Genomic DNA, 22,766 nt, shown 5'->3' with positions numbered 1-22,766 from the left:
GTTGACAAACTCAATTTTAATTTGCGGAGGGTCACCATTAGTCTGGCTGTGCCTATTGCTACCAGCTCAGTTCACTTGCCTGGGTTTATAGTGTAGGACTGCTGTTCTGACAGAAGACCAGTGGGGGTGGCTGAGTGAAGTGAAGTTTGTTTGAAATGTACTTAGAGCAGGGACAGCAGTGATATAACTAGATGGAGCAAAAACAGTAGTAGGATTGATGCAGGGGCAAGAAGATTGTATCAAAGATATTGATACTTGCTCATAGGGTTTGGGAAAAGCCTAATATATCAACTTGCATTAGATAGATAGAGATAGATAGATACTTTATTGATCCCCAGGGGAAATTCAAGATTGTTGATGGAGAAGTAGGAAGTATATCCCATATTGGGAGTGTCGCAGTGTGGTTAAAGGCTTGTCAAACTTAACCCGAAGTCTGTGCCCATTAGGAGGTAACGACTGGAAACAATCCCTGATGGAGTGGGGCCAGACATGCATTTGGTTTGCACTAAGCCACTAGCACAGGAACACCCAAGCACATGTGACCTACTGCTGCATAGGGCTGGCTGGCAGCGACAGGCAGAGACGACTCCCTAGTATGACGTATGGAATGTTATTTTGAGTAAAAGAACGTTCAAGAGGACTACTTAAAATAACCTCAGTTTTTCTGATTAGGTCTCGTAAAACATAAAAATAATTGAATCACATCTTCTGCATTCATTTTTAAGAAACAGTTTGTGCGTTTAGACACAAATGTAACCTTCAAGTTGCTCTTGAAGGAGATGTAAGCAAATGGGCCCAAGTGTAAAAATACCAAATTTCAAAACTGTGTCTTTGACTTCTTGAGAATCTCAAGTTGAGATACAAAAGTCAATTGCAGCGCCACCTTTGGGCAAAATTTCATGTATCTTACATGTCAAAATCCTACATGTCGTCACAAAATATCAATTGAAGCACCCATTTTTGCATTTACATCTTTCACATATTGGTGATATACCACAGTTATGGGCTAAGTAAGTAATGTGGTTCTGGTATGTTCCAATTGATATTGGGCAACAATTTCTTTTCTAGAGAACAGTCAGTAGGCAAATCGTCATGATCATCCAATCAGAATAAATGGAAATGTGGTTGCCCAGCAACATTGCTCAAAAAGTTGCCTCATGTATCATCACCTTAACATCACTACAATGTTGTAATCTTGGGTCACAACAGTTGGCAATTTATTCTGTGAAAGCTGCTTTCGGTCTCCAGGCTTTTGGGGGGCTACATGCCCACCAAGTCTCGCCCTCCTGTGGTTCCGTGTCCCAGGGATCGTCGTCGACCAAATATTTTGACAAAACCTGTATGACCATGCTGCATAGCGGCAGTCATAATAATATAACAACAGCAATAATATAATTGGGGCTGCTGCTGAAAAGCATAGCAGTGGTTTGCAAGATGTGCTCTGGTCAGTGTATCAAAAGCAGCTGTCCAGGCTGATAAACCATCATGATTGCACAACGCTAGATCTGCCAAACAGTTGGAATAATTTGACGATGAATCAAAAATTCTGTGCTCCATGGCTCTGCAAAGGTCCTATTTCAGGCCAAGCAGTGAGTGTATGAGTGAGTGAAAGTGTGTGTGTGTTTTTGTCTCTGTGTGTGTGTGTGCGCACATGTGTGTTTCATGTTGTATGTTGTATAGACTCAGAAGCCATAGAGATTGGTGATGTCCTTGGGCAGATGCTGAATTGAGGTTCTTGAGTACTTATATTCTCATTAGCTGCATCATTCTCACATTTTGTTGAATTGCATGTGGCATGTGGTCTTTCATGACTGCTTCAGAGACAAGGTGGTCATGGGTGTTTCCATGAGAAAGAATGAGTGAGCAGTAACATTCCTTTCTCACTCACACTCTGGCCAGCAGACCCTCGCTGCTGCACTCCTCTCTCTCCTCCCCTCGGCATGGCTCTCCTCTCCTCTCCTCTCCTCTGCTTACTGTCACCCCACCCCCAGCTTCCTTCCTGTTCTTTTTTTAGAATCCATTGGATGTTATTCCCACATCCGGCAACAAAGAGAGGCTTGTGCAATATCCTAACAACATGGCCCTCCAATAGCGAAGCAACAGGGGCATTCATAAATATATTCATTAAATAGCTCCTGGACCTCACTCTCTGTTTCTCCCCTCTTAACCCCTGCTGAGCTGTAGGTAACACACACTGGGCTGAAGCTGGAGGCTTCGAAGGCTAGGGCTATGTCAAAGCACAGTGGTAGACAGAGAAAATTGTGACATTCTTCATAAACCTTGTTTTTTCAGCATAAAAACATTTCCTATAAAACTTCTCAAGCTAACATTTGTTCTGTTAAGCTAAGGCTGTTGTAATGTTGTAACCACCATTATTTCAGCAACACATTTGTGTGTTGAGAAAGTACGAGGGATGTTTTATGAGTGCAGGTACAAATGAACAGTTAATTATTCGCTTGGTAATTACATGGGTTTGATTCTCAGGGACACCTAGGCATGGCACTGATTAATATTAACATTCTGAACACAACTAGTTATACATTATCATGTCTGTTGCACAGTAAATGAGAGGTCTGTGAATGTCAAAAGTACTAAGAGCTGAAATGGACATATAGCCTATATCATACGTATAAAAAGCTGCTCACGCCGAGATAACCTGAAAACCACAACTCAACCTACTGGGCTGTTAACTGAAATCCAAGCCTCTTTTGCGGCATTAATGTGTTGTGGGCTATTACGCAAACTCTCTCTGCTTCTAATGTGACTCCCAGAGCAGTGGAGCTGTAGGGAAGGTTGCCTGAACTCAGTCTATGTACTCAAGTCATGTTCTGCTTAAATGAAATGATGTCTTTGTTCATCAGCACTGGTCTTGTGAAAGAGAGAGCACTTGTTGGCTGTAGGGTCTGTTTTGTGCTGCAACCCATTCTGATAATGTCTGCACTGCTGTTTAATCCCTGCAGACAAAAATAATGCTTTAATTTGTCCTCAGTGAAAGACATATTAAACGTGTAACAAAAAGCCACAGGATTTTCTGCGATTAAAATGTTGGTTGGCTTCTTTTGGTGAACAAACTGAGGCTTCCTGCTTGCTATCAGCTTTAGACTTTTATAAACCGTAGCAACCAGGCCAGGCAATGGCAATTGACAGTTCATCATACTAAACTTCATGGACCTTTTTGATTACCGATTTGATCTCTTAACTGGTTTAACAAAACTTAAGTTGCATGTCTTTGCATGTGTGTGTGTCTTTGTGTGTGTGTGTGCATGTGTGATAGGGGTAGAGGGATTAAAACATTGGAAAAGTGAAGTTCTTCCATTCGGTGGGGGAGGGGACATGAGTGAGATCATATGATGGTGCTCTCTGCGCCCACTTCCTGCAGTTAGAGTGTTAACGCATGAGGCAATGTCAGAAGACAGATAACGTGAGTGAGGGGGGCAGTGTGAAAATAAGTCACTGAATACAAAGAGAGAGAGGAAAAGCAAGTCATAGTGACGGAGAATTAGTAAGTGTTTTGGCACTGCTTAGTGAAAGATTAAGTATTCCAAATGTACAAATTTGTTATGCTGATAAAAATCTTTGATACTGGATTGAGATAGGAGAAAGATGGAGAGAAACTGGCCATCTTGACTGATTCACACAAAGGCCCACGCACACATGGACAGTGTCACAGGCAGCTACATGCTCCAACAAGCCCTATGAGAGGTGTGCTGCAATGTTGAACTCTAAACCACCCTGAAGTCCTCCTCCAGCGACAGCAGATACTGCACTGGGAGGCTGAAGCCGGCTAACTATTAGCACATGGACTGTGGGCATGCATGAGCTGTCCTGTACGATGTGAGGCTGTCCCTTTTATGGCCTGGGAGTCTTTAGTCCGTGTATTTTGTAGTATAGTGACACTGATCACTTCCTTCTGATAGAGTAGTGTATCAGTAGATACATGAACTTGATCTCGTCGTGTGTTGCTCAGGGAGTTGGCTATCTGATGAACCATAGAGAGACACAAAGCAGTAATAAAGGTATAATGACAACAAAATAAACTAAACAATTTTCAGTGAAATGAACTGTGACACGGAATCCACTAAATGGTCTATATAATTGTATCATTAAAAAAACATTTAAACTGGTATTGCTAAACTCTCTGCTCAGTGCCTAGGGGGCCACTGTTTGTTAGGGTTGGACATTCCTTGTGCCATTACGTTCCCATGTTCTGGACTGTGCCTGCGCGCTGCCTCATTATGAAATCATGTTATAATGTGCTCTTTGTTATCCCCAGCCCTATCATGTTCAATTGGAGCCTAAAGAAATGTGGCGTATTGTGCGAGTTAGTGAATGCTTTTGAAGCCTGTCTAGAGTTTCATTGGTGATGCATGCTAAGGGAAAATGTGTGGGGCTTTGTTCAGTTCAGTACGAGTTCTAGCTAAAGGTACGTACCAGTTCAGAATGGGACCATGTACTGGTAAAAGGTGCTGATCTGACTGACAAGGCATTTCCTCTCTGTGCCCTTGTTATTGCTCTGCAATAATTGAATCCACACTGACAGGAGTCTTTCTCTTTGTTATGTTAGAACTTGTTTCTTTGTTGTGGAGGTTTTAGGTGGGTTTCAGGTCGGTCAAACAGTAATGTTTTAAGCATGCCTTAACTCCTGGGGCCATTTTTTCCCACGGGAGATTAAAATGGAGACTGTGTTTGAATGGAATGTTTCAGCAAGTATGCAACGGAGTGAGAGAGAGAGGCCCTATCGAAGCGCTGCGTTTACACACTCAAAACTGCAATTAATTGTCATTTACAGGATGTGTTTCATTTCCTGAAACGTAGAAGTCTTTGCTCCCTTGGTGGGAAAATTGCAGCTTGCCTCTTGTCAGAGGAGAAGTAAGTCAACAGCCTGTAAATATTTTTCTTGCCATTCTGAACCTGCTCAGCTGTGTCCTGACACGTCTAATCATGTTTAGGATGTTACCCATACAACCTATCACTTTGAAGTAAGCACTGGCAGCTTAACATTTTAACCTGCTTAGGAGAGCACACAAGACAAACCTGGAGCAAACAGCGCAGCTCTTACAAAAATAGTATTGCTGTGCCTTCACTGTGAAAGAGTGAGAGCCCATCCTCTGAGCATGCTGGAAGCAGAGGTGTTAAAAGACAAGACTGCGCAATAATCACTGGCTCTAATTAAAGCTGGCTGACTTTAGGTGAAGCTGCTAATGCCTTGGGACTCGCTGATGGTTTCCCTGTGCATTTAGATGTGTAGTCAGCGACATTACTCACACCAGCATACCGAGTCAGCGCTAGCCTGCTCAGCAGTGGCGTGGCCGCTTTATGAATTTGCTGCCTTTGAATTTTTTTTTATGTGTGGGAAAGGCTGGAGATATTCATGGCCGCATGCTTCAGAATACTCAGCACTCACACATGTAGGGGTATAGTCATCGCTGCTAGGAAGTGTGAGAGTGTGATCAAATTTAGGTTTTAGAGGGTGAATTTGCACATTTTGTACATGTTTTGTACACATATGGGTATGAACTGTGTGAGTATGTGGTTGCCTTTGTGTGTGTGTGTGTGTGTGTGTGTGTGTGCCACATCTGCACATGTGAGAAGTTGCCAGATGCTGAAGATAGGGAAATGATGTGTGGGGGAGCGGGGAATAGCCCTGCATGCCATAGGGCTCTTCTTTGAAAACAGGAAGGCAATGTGTTCCCCTCTTATGGGCCTTTTCCGGTGCCAGAGTCCCAGGCAGGCTCAGGGTCTGGGAAAAGGCCCACAGGGTCATATGGAAATGGCCATGTATGGACATACATAGAGTCACTTTCTTTTTTAGAACTTCTTGTTTTCTTTTTGATAATGTGCAAGCAATAGTGGATTGAAGATCATCTCTTACAAGCTATTTATATACCAGACCCAAATGAAGCTGCTAAGTAATGACATGGCAAGTTAGGCCCAATATGTGTCACAGAGTAAAGGAGTGAACAATCTCCTATGCTTATTTCCAGTCCCTTCAAAGAGATCCAATCATGAAAGAACCAGGCAATCTGAGCCCCATTCATACCCAAAGCTTCACTGTAATTAGCGTAATATGCCAATTAAGTCAGGACTGCTTATAATGTGATATAATTAATTTATAATATATATTATTTTCTCTGTGTCAGTTTAACATTCAGAAACTTGGGCTATTAGAGGGCAGCCATAGGCCGTAGTGACCCCTGGTGGACTGTAATGTGCCTGAATGAAGCATATCTTCTGTTACCACTTACATATCAGATTACTTAAAATGCTATCTTAGAAATTATCAATCACAATTTTTGAGTCTTCACAAGGTAAGGGTCTCTTTAGGCATTTAATTTTTTTTCTCTTTCTCTCTCTCTCTCTCTCTTTCTCTCTCTCTACCTAATTTCTCAAACATGTGATCCACATCTTTGTTTCTCTCTCTCAGCTGAGCACTGTTTCTGTGTTAGTGTCCCTGTTTGCACCTCTCCCTTTCTCTCCCTTTCCCTCTCTCTGTCTCGCTCCTCTCTAGCCATCTGTTGCACTCCCTGGGGTTGGGAGCAGCTCAGAGAGCAGAGAGAGAACTTGAGTCACTATTGCCACTAAATGAAACCCTTTCAGAATGGGCAGGGGAGCCCTCATAAGCCTTTCTGCCTCAGACTGGTTGCATAGCATTTGCTCTGAACACCAAGATGGTGGGGTAGAGTGGGAGGTCTTTCACCCCCCCTTCCTCCTCCTCCTCTCTTTTTCTGTTTCCTTCTTTTTCCTCTTTTAACATGGACAACCCATAGTGCGAGAGAGAGAGTGAGAGTGAGAGTGAGCAAGGGGGGAGATTAAGAGAGAGACATTAATAGAAAGACAGATGGAGATGGGAAAGGAGACAAGACAGAATGATTGAGCCAAGAAGACAGAGCAGCACAGCAGGAGGAGTAGAAACATTAACATGGACGACACAGAAAAAGATGGAGCGACAAACTTGCATATACTCAGAACGAACGAAAGAAAGAAAGACATAATTCCAAGACACACACAAAGAAGGGAATCTATTGTAGCATTCTTTCTTTTGGAAAAAAGTTTCTATCCGTAACAATGAAATGAAACAGCACACCAGCCTTTGCCATGGGTGTGAGTGAGTTTGTGTGAGGAAAGCAGGAAGTGGTTGCTAAGTTAACCTGAGGAACACTACTCTTTTTGTATTCCTGCCATTGTGAGAGGGGGCAGATACCATGGGACTTCTGTTCCCTTTTGGCCCAGTTTACTTGTACTTATTGTTATGTGGTATTTCAGAACCAATGAAGGGGAGATTGGAGGGGGTCGGTTCATAAAAGACTGCCTTTGACAGTTGTCAGCTATAGTTTAAGCAGCAATATGCAGTCAGTTGAATAAATCTTGCAGCTCTATTGAGTTGTCAAACAACCAAAATCAGAATATATCATTCAGGGCGTGGGATCATGGGATGCATTCTATAGACAAGGTGTGTAGAATATCCTTCCATGTATCTGTGTTAAGGTTATAGGGATATTTGTGGCATCGTCTTCTCTAAACGTCAAGGGCCACTAAATTGGAGAATCAGTAAAAACAGATTCACGAAAAGTAAAAACAAAAAAACTTAAATAGCCATTAATCTTCTACACTTGAAAACATGGTTTCATTTGGTATCCCGGTATCATCATAGTGTTGCTATGTATCATCATAGTGGGATCATTTCAATTTGAATGTCACTGTAATCCTCTCTGTAATTGGCACAGAGTATGTGACATGGTGTGAGTCCCATTCCTCCTCTTATTGATGCATCCCTATCTCCCAGAAATCATTAAAAGTCCTGAAGAAGGTCATCATATAATTTCAAATGTTCTCATCAGAGATGAGGAAAAAAGAGAGAGAGAGTGAAAAGAGAGAGAGAAAAGGAGAGAGAGAGAGAGAGCCACCCCACTCTGCAGTGCCCGCTGTCGCTCTGGGCTGCCAGTGTGTGTCTGTGTGAGAGGCTGTGACAGGAGGAGGCGAGGTGAGGTGAGGCGACAGCAGCGCTGGCCTGGGTGAGCTCCAGCAGCACTGTGATGTGAGCTGAGGTGACACATGTCAGCGGAGGTTGACAGACATCACTTCATCTGCTCTAGCCTCGTCACTGGTGCCACAACATGGCCTGCCTCAGGGCCTAACCCAGACACTACACATGGCTCTGCTTTAGATACTGTATGTTGGAATAATGGCAGGAAACTGTGGTTCTTTATGGCTATCTTCTCAGTCATCCATGAATGTCCTTGGCTACTTATCTCTTTTCGAAATCTTTTTTTGTCTTCTGCTGCCTCCCACTGTTGTGAAATATTGAAACCTTTATTGCAATGCTTTGGTCACTACACAGCAGTTTTGAGTTTTGGCTAGACTTCTCAATTGGTTTTCTCGCCATATTAGTACTGTGCAGTCTCTTTCTTCATGTAAAATCTCACAATCTAGAAGCAACATTGTGAAATGAACAGCTCAGTAGTTGCCAGTCTCCTGTTTTCTGATGTGTTGAGTGGACCTTGGCTGCTTGGCCTCTTGAAGCTCCTTGTTTGCCTGTGAACAAACCCGCTGCCTCTGCCAGGGTTTGGGTGGCACTGTCAGCTGTCTGGCGCTAGCTTAGTTAGCTAAGTCCAGACAGCAGAGCCTGTGGATACAATGTAAATGTGAGGAAAGGCTGCTCTAATTGTTGGGCTTCGCCTGAACACGGATGTGCGGTAAACTCACATCTCTTCAAAGGCGCTCTGATCATCATGCTCCGCCATCTCCCGGGGGAGCTCCCGCCCAGCAACCTGCCTGCCTGCCTGCACCGCTCTCGCTCGGCGCTGATCCTCCCCTCCCGCTCTTTCTTCCTCCTCATCCTCCTCCTCCTCTCCCCGGGGGCCTGGCATCAATCTAGTAATCCGTCAGGAAGTGTGCTGAGGCAAAGTGCTGAGCAGTGCAGAGTAAAGTGGTGGAGCCCACCTCTGCAGTGAGGAGGAGGAGGAGGAAGAGGAGGAGGAGGCCCGGCAGCACGTGCCAAGGCTAATCAGAGACCTACACACCATGGCTGGCCTTCTCTCTCTCTCTCTCTCTCTCTCTCTCTCTCCGGATCTTTCGCCCTCTCTCTCTCTTCCCATCCTCCCACCCTCTCTATCTCTCTCCCTCTTGTGGAGAGGACATAGAAAGCCAACCAGTGGGGCTTTAAGATAAAGCCTTTTCAAAAGGTGTTTCAGTGTCTTGCTGGCTCGTGAGGCTTAGAAGGAACCCTGACTTTTGTTTAGTTGTATATCCATCCTCCACTGTGTCTAACAGATTAATGAAGCTGTGACCTCAAATGTGTTTGTGTTCCGTAAACACAATGATGCAGGCAGTTTCCGGTGCTGTATTTGGTTTGCCAAGACTATTTCCATCCAAGGCACAGCAGGCAATCTTATTCTACACCTCAAAATAATCTTTGGGTGTACTGTTTCTCTAAAAGAAAGAATGATGTCATCATCATCATCATCATCATCATATACCTTTTAATATGTAGCCTAATAGTTCAGTTATTCATGGTCACCATGAACCATGCGTCTAAGTAGTAAGGGATAATGGCCGCCGAGGTGTCCTGTTATATGGAATTAATGGACGAGGGCGAGGGGCCTCCGCCCGAGTCCATTAATTCCGTATAACTGGACACACCTCGAAGGCCGTTATCCCGCTTATCACCCGGTTGCCACTGTAAAGCAAAGGAAACACGCGGTTCCGTTTAAAAAGAAGCTCACTAGTTCAGCTTGTTGTACAACTTTCGTTGGCCCTATAACAGCGATAGCATGGACAGTTAGCTTGTTGATACAGTTGATTCCATTGTTGCGATTGCGAAGCCTGCCTCCAGGCTCAACCGTCGTCCTACTATCGTTGTTATAGGCTAGTCACCATTCATAAGCATTGATATGGAACGGCGATTAAACTTTTTTTTACCAGATCTGCTTCATAGGTGTCCCATTATTCAGAATTAAAAGCCACCCCGCCAGTCAATCAGATAAGCATTATTATTATTGTGTATTAACACTTGTACTAATGCAGTGGTGACTGCAGGTGTTCTATTTCCCCTGCAAACTTGACACTAGCTCCAAAAAGCTCCTGCTTTACTTTACACTAACGCCACAGTCACCACTGTCTTTTACAGATGGAACATGCCCTTTGGCAACAAGCATTTCTTATTACACACAATGTACACACAATATCAATATGAAAGAACAAAGTAACTGTTTTGCATTATACAGTAGTTTGTTACACAGTATGTTACACTGAACCTGGTAGAAATAATACACTGTAACAAAATCTATACTGTTACTGTACTTTAAACTGCTACCCAGCTCTCCCATTCTGCCTGTTAGGGCAGATTGGCCAGGAGTCACTTTCAACATGATCCCAACTTTCTGGGCTCATTAAATCTTAATCAGAAAATCTATTTTCAGATCTCTTAGATTTGTCATGGGGATTTCAGGCAAATATAGAGAGCGCCACTGGCTTGCACCAGGAAAATAAATGAGTTTTTAAGACTTCCACCTCAACCCAATATGCTGTTCCTGAAAATACCATTTACATGCAAAGGCATACATTAGCATTCAATAAACATAACATCCGACCTCATCTGCAGTGTAGAAAAATTATATGTAATCTTGTGTCATTTTTGGTGTTATATAATTTTGGGGTGTTAAGCTCATTTTGATTCTTGGCTTTGACATATCTGTTTTTATCTGCTTTAATATTTTAGATTTATTAATTCCGTTTTTTGAACACTACTTAATGCTAGGCCTCAGGATAAGGCTGTCTATTACTAAGTAAGTAGGCAATGAAAGAATAATGCTGTCACATAGAGACCTCGGGCATTTCTGTCACTCCTTTGAAATGCACTGGTGCTGTGCACTGGAAATCAGAGGCATTTCCCCCAAGCTGTAGCATACAGTTACTCATTCATTGGAGGGATCCCTGGTGACTGATCCTTTCCTGATATCATGTGGAGCTTACAGTACTCATGAAGAGTCTGGTTACTTGGAATGGTCTGGTTCAGATTTGGATTGTAGGTGTTGTGGAATGTGGAAAACATGTGAGTAAAGGAGAGTAGCTTGGATGTGTGTTGGGTGTTCCACGCAAAAACAGCTGCTCTATCTGAAGCCTTAGGTTTCATTCACCCTAATCCGCCACCCTTAGAACACACAAACACACACTGCAGAAAGCCACGTGTGCTTACAAAGACCAGAAGGGAAATCACTAAAAGAAAAGTTCTGACATACCACCTCCTCCCAAGGATGCCTCCCGCTGTAACAGCTGGTGAGACTGGGCACTGGTGATTAGGGTCTTTGATGTTCAGGATGTCCTGTTCAGGGACTTAGCCCTTGTCAAGGTCATGATACTCCCAGTTCGCTTGGTACTGAATTCCAGAACCTTGATGGGAGATGTCCAGTTTTAACCAACACATCAGAATGCCTCTGACCATATGTACAAACTGTGAGGCAGAGCTTAGGGAAGTTGAGGCCTGAGATCAGTGGTGGACAGGTGGAGGTGTAGTGAAGAGCAGATCATGTGCACTCTAATGGTGGACAGGTGGAGGTGTAGAGAAGAGCAGGTCATGTGCACTCTAATGGTGGACAGGTGGAGGTGTAGAGAAGAGCAGGTCATGTGCACTCTAATGGTGGACAGGTGGAGGTGTAGAAAAGAGCAGGTCATGTGCACTCTAATGGTGGACAGGTGGAGGTGTAGAAAAGAGCAGGTCATGTGCACTCTAATGGTGGACAGGTGGAGGTGTAGAGAAGAGCAGGTCATGTGCACTCTAATGGTGGATGAATCCTTGAACCAACATGCTACTCACTCACTCCTCTTGGTCAGAAAACAATGGAAGCTCCACTGATAGCTAAGGTTGCATTTGAAGGGTCACATACCAGTAAACAAGAACAGGAGTTCATGGCATACTCAGTCTACTGTAGGCAGCAGGACTCCAAGACTATCTAAATAATAGGAGAGGGCGGAGGAAGGCAGCAGTCACTCCCTGCCCTTTGAGGATGACTACTACTTGCATTCACTTTCAAAGCCAGACACGCTCAGGGATACCATTGCACATAATGAGGGACAGGGCTTTTGATTTGTATCCCTCCTGCATTACATTTTGCTGTGTATGCCAACCAGGGCCTCATATGTTCACTTGTTTCCTGTCAGCTAATTTTCATATTTGCATGCTTATTTCCTGGCCTAATTATATTAAGAGATGAAGAAGACAATGAATGAATGAATTTAATGAAATTGAATCCCCTCTCACACATAATAAGCAGAATGAAACACACGCGCACACACACACGCACACACACACACACACACAGACACACATGCACAAAGAAAGCACTGCTATTTTTACTCTGAGACTACAGAGGGAATATTATTGATGTGGAAAGCACGAAAAGCTTTCTTTGTTCTATGTCTACGATTGCTATACAAATTTCCTCAGCTAATGACAGGACTTTCAGACCCCCATGTACTCACTGTCTCAGCGGGCATGTATGGTGTAGACTTGCTAATTGCTGGACAAGGGGTTTGGTGCCAACCACCTCTGTCATGGCTGCCAAAATGGGCAATGAATGTGCTATGAGTTACTCTGATGATTTGATACAGATGATTTGATACAGTGTCACTGCTGAGGAAAAATACATGAAATAAGAGGTGATTTTCTGAGATGTTCTAGGCCACGTGCCTTACTGTCCCTTCAGGCACATTTCAGCATAGACTGGCTATTGATCTTTGTTCAAAGAAAGTACAAGGAGGCATTCTTTCAGTATTTTGTCCTCTGTGACTTACTTTAGTGTGCAAACCATACTGTACACATAATGTGTTGTTTCATATTTGGATGAATTCTAATTTTGTCATCTTTTTTGTTGCCTTAGGTCCATGGGTCATTGAGAAGAAAGATTGAAGGACACCCTTCTGGTTTTAAGAAAAATGTCGTATCTTGTGGGACTTCCGGAGGGGACTTCAAACGCCTCCGTGTGGATCCAGGAAGTCTTCAGGCTGGGCCCTGTGCTCTTGGGCCCAGCAGGGGTCAGAATAATCACCCAGGCTCAGCCTCCATGGGCCACCACGCTCTGCACTCCCTGATGCCCCATAGCTTGGGCAGCGACCTCTTCAACAAAACCCTCAGGGAGATGAAGAAGGAGTGTGTGGAGGTGCAGACCTGTGGCCAGGCCTCAGCAGACGTTGGCATGATTGGCTTCGACTTCCACGATGAAGGGGGAGGCCAGATCGACCCTGAGCTCCAGGAGCTCTTTGACGAGCTGACCAAATCCGTGCCCTCCTTGAATGACCTGGAGTTTGAGAAGATCCTCAAGCATGATGAAACCTTTAATCTGGAGTTGGGGCGTCCCAGCTCAGCAGGTTCGACCAATCCTTGTCCCCTCTTAGATAAACCAATCAAGACAGAGTACTCGCCCGACTTTGGCCAGGTGTCTAAGGGCTCCCCACAGCTCAGGCCTGCCTCAGCTGGCCCATCGTTCTCCATGGACGGTTCGGTACAGATGAGTCATGGTCAGACATCTCAGGGCTCTGCTGGCCTCTCCAGAACCATAGCGGGCTGGCCAGAGCTCTCTCACGCTGAGCAGCTCAAACAGATGGCAGCAAACCAGCTGCAGCCCAGTGTCCTGCTCCACCACCCCCAGCAAGGCCACCCGCATCAGAACCACCAGGCCAGCTGGTCCCTGGGCCTGGGCCCTCACTCTGCAGGGGGCTTCCCCTCTGGAGATAAACTACCTGGGGTCTCCACAATGTGCTCCACACAGCACAACAGCCCTCTCGGCATCAAGCAGAACAAGGGCAGAAATAACTGCCTCTTCAAGCGCAATGGATTCAACAATTCTAACTATGCAGACCTCAAGGTCCTCAACAGCAAGCCCATGCTGCAGTTCACTCCTAAGGCTGGAACCTCTATTGGGCAACAGGGCTCCCTCATGTCTTTGCCTCAGGGTAAGGCCACCTCACAACAACAACAACAAAAACAACAACAACAACAACAACAACAACAACAACAACAACAGCAGCAGCAGCAGCAGGAGCAACAAGCAAACAAAAACCACAGTCAGCACCAGAACCAGGCCCATAGCGGACTTCATTTCCAGAACCAGCAGGTACCCACGGCTGGATCACAGTGCCTCCTGACCAAAGGAATGCCTCCGAGATCGTGTCTCAACCAGCACGGGCCGGGGATGCATCTCAAAATCAGTCAGCAACAAGCGGTAAAAATGATTTTGAATTTAAAGATGCAGTTAAGCGGTTTTGTCTAACTTCATGAGATAACTAGCTAAGATCCCACCAACAATTGCACAGTTGGCACTGATGAAAGCAAGCTAATTCTCTGACTGATGTTTTTCAGGTGATATAGACATGAATCTAGTATCAAGTATTGTTATGTTATACTAATGTGGAAATCAGACCTTGATAGTAGTTATAAGTATCAATTAGGGGTGTAACGGTACACAGAAGTCACGGTTCGGTTCATACCTCGGTTCGGACATCACGGTTCGGTACGAGTTCGGTACAATGGAGGGAAAAGCAAAACAAAAATGCAGAAAGCATTTTTTTTTTGTACATGTCTCAGGCTGTACCACCTAGTGTCATACAGTCTCTTCCCTGAGCTATCTGAACAGCCTGAAGTGTGTAAGATGTAGTCTAAACAGTACAATAAGTACCCAGACTCCATCTGTAACTTGTAAACAAAATAAGACAATCAGCTATAAAACTGAAAATAGGCCTACAGCATCTCTTATTTCTGAAAGTGCAAATTACATAGAAAAATGATTTTTAAAAATCCACTTAAGCAAGACCTTCAACATCTGTGTTTAGTTGTATATGGAAGGGTCTACAATTTGCCTCAATATTTTTTTGTATTGTGTGTAAAGTAATAATCTAGCCTACTAACTGTGAAAATATCACAATATTTTGCCTTTTTTTAAAAAAACGAAATTGCTCCTTTTATTTCATAAACAGACTACAACTAGAAGTCACGTGACTTTGCCCTTTGACGTTAACTCACCGTAGCATGGTTTGTTTATTAGCCTGGTTAGCGTTGTCACTTTATTTTGCTGTCTATGCACTTAACACTACCAGCTCCTCATGTGAGAAGTTACAAGTTACCCCAACATAAAGGTAATTACCACGCGATTTAAATAGCTTTCTGTCATTACGAAATCATTTAATTTAAGCCATAGGTTTTGGCCATATTTGTAGGCTATGTGTATCCAAAGGCTGCTGAAGCGCAGGGTAAGTTTTTTCCCCTCGTTTCAGTGATTGGTAGCCTACATCATCTGGGTGATGGCTTCGAATATGTGTAGCATTTTTTCCACTCACATACCCAACAACTGCTGATCAACGCCGACACACAGTTTCATCTTATCCACCACTCTTTCGCCTGTACTAACGTTACTGTAACTGAAGTTCTCAAACTTGCGATCAGAGACCAGCGGATCCTCTAACTCTTGTGGGTCTAACCTTAGTGCTGCTAATGACTGATGGACTCGACCGACGTCCTGACAAAAAAAAACATAGGCGCCAATCAGAGCTTCAGAGCTAAGGCGATGCTAAAGATTAGCGTTAGGTGTCGCTAAAGAACTCCCGTAACTCTCGCTGCTTAACAGTAATTGCGCATGACATTAATTAATCCGCACACGAGTTTTATTTATTTTTATACCGTGTATTCTCCGTGTAAATTCATGCACCGAACCGTGACGCCCGTACCGTTTTGGTTCAATACGAATACATGAACCGTTACACCCCTAGTATCAATAGAACAGACAGTCAGATATGAGATAGGCCAGCATCACCGGCACAGCACTTGTGAACTTATTATTTATATTTTGCAAAAATGGATGGAAAGCTTGTCATATAACTCACTTTCTATACCCACCCTCTTTCTGTCTTGCTCTCTCTTGGTGTCTGTTTTGGCCCAAAGCCCTTTGTGAGCTGAGTTTCCGCTCTGAAAAACAGCCCTTCGCCCTTGTTCTTTCGAGAATATTGTTGATGTGCTCACAGTAGCTAGAGTCTTGAATATGTTTCCCTTGGAGCCATCTGACAGCAGCAAGCCCTGGTTTGTGGCAGTGTGGCAGATTAACATGCAAGCCCTTTAATTTCTCCACTTGTCACAGCCATTCTCCATCAGCACATAGACGTGCGCAGCGGGATTTGTTAATTGGAGTCTGTTAGCTGCAAGGAACAAGTTGTGGAATATGACGGTAATCTGCTTAGCTTGGTGCCAGAAGTGTAACGGCTGATTTGTCATGATCGGGGAGATGAATGTCCACCTTTCTGCACAAAACCCACTTTTGTACAGAAGTGATAATGGGCAACCACGCAAGTTGAGCCATCTGAAATGTGCTTCAAAATGAGATGAGGAGAGCGATTGTTCTGTCTTAGAACAGCCAGGAATTCAGCCCGTTCCCAATGCAAGAGTTAACTCTGGTCCCGACATCATGTCATCAGGCAAAAAAAAGGCATCTCCCTTCACCTCCTCCCACAGTGAAGTGGATTAGTGATGCTATGGAAATAAAGATCCTTCATTGCAGACACAATCTCCCTCGGAGTGGCAATTAGCTCCAATGTATTTCCTCCCAATGGGAGATACTTAGAGAGATGGCTCTGAAAGAGCACGAACTGCCTGGATCTCTTTATACACTGCTACCATTTCCCCATGACGCCCTTTAAAACACAGCACTTTTCTCCTGTGATTGATTTTAATGGCCATGTTGTAGATATCTATAGGGTTTCCACAAATAGGCTAAAATCACTAATGATGACCATGTGGTCATAAGATCATGTTCTGGAACCTTTATATGGGTGAATGATGAAAATGTGTACAGGTAATGCAAGTGGTTTGAATATTTTAAAGAATATTGATTTCAACCCAATAAGTCATACAGGATACAATTTAGGGTTTATATTTTGGTGAACCAAATGAAAGCAAACACAAATATACATGTATTGTTCTTCCAGTGTGAGGAGGAATGAAGAGTGTGGCAGGCAGGCTGTGGGGAGATTGTGTGGGAGGAAGTGTGGCTGTGGCTGGGATGGTGGTGGTGGCTGGCGGGAGTGGTTGAGCGTGGGGGTAAAGGGGATGGGAATGACAGGTTGTAGCTGGTTGGCGCTGTGAAGGGAATGCTTGTTTTCTGGGAAAGAGCTTTGGGGCCAAATCCAGATGCCGAGGCCCATCCCTTGGGACTGCAGCCGGAGGGAAAGCCAGGAGTGTGAGAGCCGGGAGTGCACACTGCCACAGAGAGGGAGAGCGCATGTGGAACAATACAGAATGGGTGTGCTTTCTGTGTGTGTCTGTGCGTTTGTGTGTGTGTGTGTGTGTGTGTGTGTGTGTGTGTGTGTGTGTGTGTGTGTGTGTGTACAACAGAAAAAACATGAGTTTAGGTCTATGTGAAAGAGGCAATGGTAGCAAGTTATAATAGAGAAACGTGAGAATGAGTGTGAGACACTCTATATGTGTGTGTGTGTGTGTGGGAGAGAGAGGGGGAGGTGGAGGCAGACAGTGAGTGAGCGAGAGGCCCTGAATGTGTGTCAGCTGGCCATAATGTTCTGGGCCAAGAGCATTCTTCACACACGGCTCCTTTATGGACTCCATGGCCACATGTGGGATTCATTTAAAGTAGAGAGGGAGGAAAAAAGAAAGATGGGAAATGGCTTCATGACACATCAGGATGACAAAGAGAGGATTACGCAGACGTACATGTTAACAGAGCTCTTGTTTGAAAGCCTCACTCATGCCCAGTCTCCAAAGAGGGGAGGGCTTGGCTGGGTGTAATATGAGGATGGACGGGCTTTGTGGTCAGATTTTCTGAGAACCTCCGTGATTTCTCACGGTGCTGCTAATTGGCTGGAGTACAATGGAGTGAATAGACTTATGGCTTTTCAGCTTTGTGAAAATGAACAGTACATTTTGTTGACAACAGTTGGAGTTATGTGGCCCAGTGGCCTGTATTTTATCTGCATCTGTATTTCTTTCTTGTTTATTGGCTTGCATATGTTAGGATTGACAGAAATCATATTTTACATTACATTCAGTGTCATCTGTTTCTGTAGAACTATTAATAACAGAACTCGAGGTCTGAACCCTGTATAGTAAGCAGAAAGGCAACAGTGGCAACGTCATTTTAGCAGGGTGAAATCTTGGGAAGAAATAAAATAAGCAACAAGTAACTTCAAATAAGAATCTGGAATTACTGTAACCTTTCTTTTCTAGATGATGGCAACCTCAACTTGATGAAATCTAAAAGGCATTTTCATTTCCCCCTGCTCTCACACTGAGCCGTCAAAGTTTTGAATTCTTCCTGTGATGTGATGTGATGTGAGTGTGTGTGTGTGTGTGTGTGTGTTTACTTGGGTAGGGCAGTGAGAAAAGTGGGAAAAGTGGGGAGGGAGTTTGCTCTCTCTGTGTTTCCCTTCTGGGACCTCTAGAGCAAGTCTGCGGAGAATGGAGCTCTTCTCAGTGTCTATGAATAATGTAGTGCTCCACCGCCAGATCCATTTTGCCCTGGGAAATGTTTTGAGTCAACATGCTGACGGAAGTTGCTTACAGACCGGTTGTTTGGTTATGGGACAGGACCAGGAGTTCACGCTTGCGATGACATATGACCGTAGGAGTTCACTTTGGGAGAGGAGCTAGATGATGGAATTGTTTCTCAGACCAAGAGGCATGAGGCCTCTAGGGAATATGTAGATATGTATATCTTCTGAAGAGCTTTTCAGGAAAGTATATGGAAATAATAACCTCAGTGGTGCCCCTTTAAATGTACTTCTTGTCAAAAACAACAATGTTTTATACATATCGAAATAATGTAACTGAAAGAGTAGTTTTCCCTAATGTTCTTATCCTCAATTCTTTCATATTTTTAGCTTTGCTCCATTTACACTTGAACTACATGGTTGTTTCCAGGTCAGATCTATTACAACCACAAAACAAGGACAGAATATTTTGACTCCTTTTAATGTTGGTCGGCAGTGCTGCAATTCCATGATTACTTCAGTTGCGCCCGTGACTGACTGATACTGTTCAGTTGTGGGCGCCAGTTAAAGAGCTGTGGCATGCACCTACAGGTTTAGTACATTCAGCATCAAATGAAAAGGCACAGTGTGTGCTTTTTACAGACTGGCCAAGTCACTGTTAACGCTCTGTTCTTTCACATCAATATATTTGCCCCTTGTGTTTCTCCCAACCAACCTCAACATTGCTCTAATCTAGTTTAGTTTAAAGCTACTACTGCATAAAAACCGATGTTGCTGCTTAACAAACAGCTGATCTACAACATGAGCAAAAGCTGTGGATGTAAACAAGGCCACCCAAGCGCAGACGGATCTAGAGAGGTGGTCCTGGGAATAGAGGTGGGAGGATGAGCCAACATGTTACACTGTAGCCTACAGCTGCTTCCGTGCGTCTAAGCTGAAGGAACAAGTTCTTCAACAAGGTTGAATGGAGGGGTTAGAGAGGATGACTGTGTTTCCTGACTGAATTAAATATCTATGTTAACGCGCAGGAACATGAATGATATGTGTTGGACTTTAGTTTCCCAGAAAAAGGTACATCACAGTACAACAGTAAATATGTCAGAGTAGCCTACATGGAACACCAGTGAGACCACTAGCAATGATGCTCTCAAGGTTAGCATGGACCTTTTTAGACCACTAGCGATGATGCTCTTAAGGTTAGCATGGACCTTTTTTGACCACTAGCAATGATGCTCTCAAGGTTAGCATGGACCTTTTTTGACCGATGGTTGTAGAATGTCTGTATACATTTTCATTTCCGCACATCTGTGCATACCTCTACATTACTCTATATGTGTTTCCACAAAGTCCAATGAACATCATCAGAGCATATCATCCCAGTAGTCAGTATCCTTAGAGCTCTGCGTTGTCTCTTGTTTTACCTGAAGTTGAACCAGAGGGTTAGCTTTCCTGTTGGAGCACAGTCTGTAGCTTTGCTGTACTATATCATGACTTTGGCTGGGCAGAAATAGCAAAGCTATCCATATGTTACACATGCACATACACAAGTCACATGTACATAGACACTGTCAGCTGAGTTCACCTTATCATCACTCAGTCAGTATATGCCTCTATGTTTTAGGATAAAGCTGGTCCCCAAGACCAGTTCAGTCATCATCTCACAAGGCCTCCCCCTGATTACGAGCAGGCCAGAATCGGTGCAGGAGGACAGCACTCAATGATATACACAGGTAATAGTCTATGATGTCATCTTAGCTTTAAGTATTGTATTAACATTATTGTATTCTGTATTTTTTCAGCATTTCAGTATTGTATCCATTATATTGGTTGTTTAAGTCATGTATCATTATTTATATGGCACCATTTTACTATGAATACAATGTTTGTGTAAATCTAAAAAGATTCACACCACATAAAGTTCCATGTTTAGTCCAAACAACAGCAGCACAACCTCCATCTGTTCGCTTTTACATTTAACAGGCTAGAGCTAAATAATAATAATAAAAACACATGTAACACCAGACCAAATGTACACCCTTCATTAATCTTTTATGCCAGTGGTGAAGGCTAATGTATAGCTAACAGCAACAAAATATCAGCTTACAATGTAATGTAAATGGTGCTGACTTTGTACAGATACCCTGACCATAAACCCAGTGCTGTCATTAACAGACTGGTTTATCATGGTATAGTTGTTAATGTTTGTTTGTATTCTCTTTAGGAATGAATTCCTCTCAACCTGTTGCAAAGACCAGCCCAGACCAGAGTGACCTGCAGGCCATGCCCTGCCCCCTGCCAAACAGCCAGGCCTCTAAGATCATGCCCACTTCCAGTGACACCTTCACAAGCGGACAGGACCCCCGTCAAAGCTCCTGTGTCCAACCGTGTGTGGGCCCGCTGAGAGAACAGCAGCACCAGCACCCGTTCAACAGCAGCAACGACAGCAGAATGGGGGGATTACATCCAAACAAACTGCCACCGTTCCAGGGAGCTAACGCTCAGAGCTTTGCCTCCAACTCTGTCACAAACATCCAAGCACGTGTCAGGACTGCGGTGAGTCAGCACAGGCTGCTGGGACCAGGGCTACGTGGCTCCCCTGGTGGTGCCAGTATGGAGGCAGGCATGAGTTGGGCCCAGGGACACAAACAGACTGGGCTGGACCTGAAGAGGAGACCAGGATCCGCGGGATCCCCTGGCTCACAGCCCGACTTGGGTGGGCACCACCATTTCCCACAGACTTCGATTGGACCCCCCAATCAAGTGGCACCACATGGGGGAATGCCACCCCTCAACCCTGCCAACCTTAGGGGGCCAACCACAAGAACGTGTCCACCACAGACCCAACCCCGGGTGCCCACACCTTCCACCAATCTGAATCCAGGCTCTATAACCGAGTCAGTTTGCACTGGTCCGTTCCCACCACCCAGCCTGAGAGGGTATCAGCAGAACAACAGCAGTAGTCGCCCAGGCCAACACACATTTGACTTTCTGCCCGAGGGGGACAACACCGTGCCGGGGGTGAACACCGACTCCGATTTTATTGACTCACTCTTGAAATCAGGCACAGGAAATGATGACTGGATGAAGGACATTAACCTGGAAGAGATTCTTGGTGGAAACTCTTAAAGTGGCTCTCTGCAACCAGGGAGCCACTGATTCATCATGAAAGGATTCCAGAGGTTGGAATTTCTGATCAAATTGACTGCATATAACGTGTACATGATGGTTATTACTAATACTAAATATGAAAATGTTTGTATATGCAAAATTATAATTACATTTTACGTCTAAAAAGAATGTGTTAGAAAGTCCATGTTGTTTTCTCCAAGCATGTTTTATATGGAGCATTTCTTAACATTTTGTGATGTGTGTGTATACCAGTGCATACCAGTGCTATAACAGTCAGTCATTATGTTGTAGAAACTGTAGAGGTCATTTATTTAAACATCTACAATGGGTTGTGTTCATATGATGGGCCCCAGTGATAAATATATGAATGATATTGTATCACAGTTTGCATTTTCTATAGCCCCATACCTTAAGCTTTTTAGTACTGAAGTTATAATGTGGTTCAATAATTCATCCCAAATCTGTAGACATTAAAACAAATCTTTGGCTTTCAGCTTCTGGTATCAAGGCTCGCAAGTTAGCTATTCTGTAATAAATATATTTGGATGGGTTGTCTCACTAATACATTTGTAACCAATTTATATTTTGAATCCGATAATGAAATATTTTGTAGGAAACTTTATCTGATGTTGATGTCCAAGATACACGCCTCCATTGTAAATTACACCTTTGTATACTGGTAATAACCTGTAACATAAAAAGCAATGTTGATTATATATAATGTTGAGTTGTCAGCATTATTCCATTGTATGTTATTGATTGATTCAATTGGGTTAATTTTAATCATATCTTGTTTATTAACCATTATAAGTAATATTTCCCCCCAGCACAAAATAGGTTTACAATGATTAAATTAAAAAGGATGCTGAAACTTTGATTCCCTCAACCAGCTCTCAGCCTCATCAGTATTCAGCTCATAGCACCCATGGTGTTCTGGTACGACTACACAACTAGTCCTGTACTAACTAATGACAATTCTTTATAAACGTCACTCTGGATGATGGATAATGCTAAGGCAAAATGGATTGATGGGTTGACCATTATCCCAAATAATGGTTAATTATTTTATTACACACAATTATTATACATGACAAGACATCACCTATGTGACAGATGTTCTGGCAGCAACTGCGTTACTGTAAAATTGTTTGTTTTTA

General features: G+C 43.7%; 1 protein-coding gene across 1 annotated transcript in view; it reads left to right on the top strand.

The window, feature by feature from the left end:
* The window catches only part of maml2 (mastermind like transcriptional coactivator 2), a 30,983-nt gene extending 8,497 nt beyond the window's left edge, over positions 1–22,486 (top strand). Inside the window, exons 2-4 of the mRNA XM_076281898.1 lie at positions 12,876–14,216; positions 20,102–20,210; positions 20,702–22,486. Coding sequence (XP_076138013.1) covers positions 12,876–14,216; positions 20,102–20,210; positions 20,702–21,606 — 2,355 coding nt within the window. The 3' untranslated portion in view covers positions 21,607–22,486. The remainder of the gene's footprint in view (positions 1–12,875; positions 14,217–20,101; positions 20,211–20,701) is intronic.
* Positions 22,487–22,766: the final 280 nt, after the last annotated feature.

This window comes from Alosa pseudoharengus, unplaced genomic scaffold (genome assembly GCF_046254945.1).
Source record: "Alosa pseudoharengus isolate Yale_2024_CS ecotype anadromous, Long Island Sound unplaced genomic scaffold, YU_APseudo_1.1 YU_APseudo_1.1_scf_13, whole genome shotgun sequence".
Classification (NCBI taxonomy): domain Eukaryota; kingdom Metazoa; phylum Chordata; class Actinopteri; order Clupeiformes; family Clupeidae; genus Alosa; species Alosa pseudoharengus.
The sequence above is the reverse complement of the archived record's forward strand: the minus strand, read 5'-3'. Positions and strand labels throughout refer to the sequence as shown.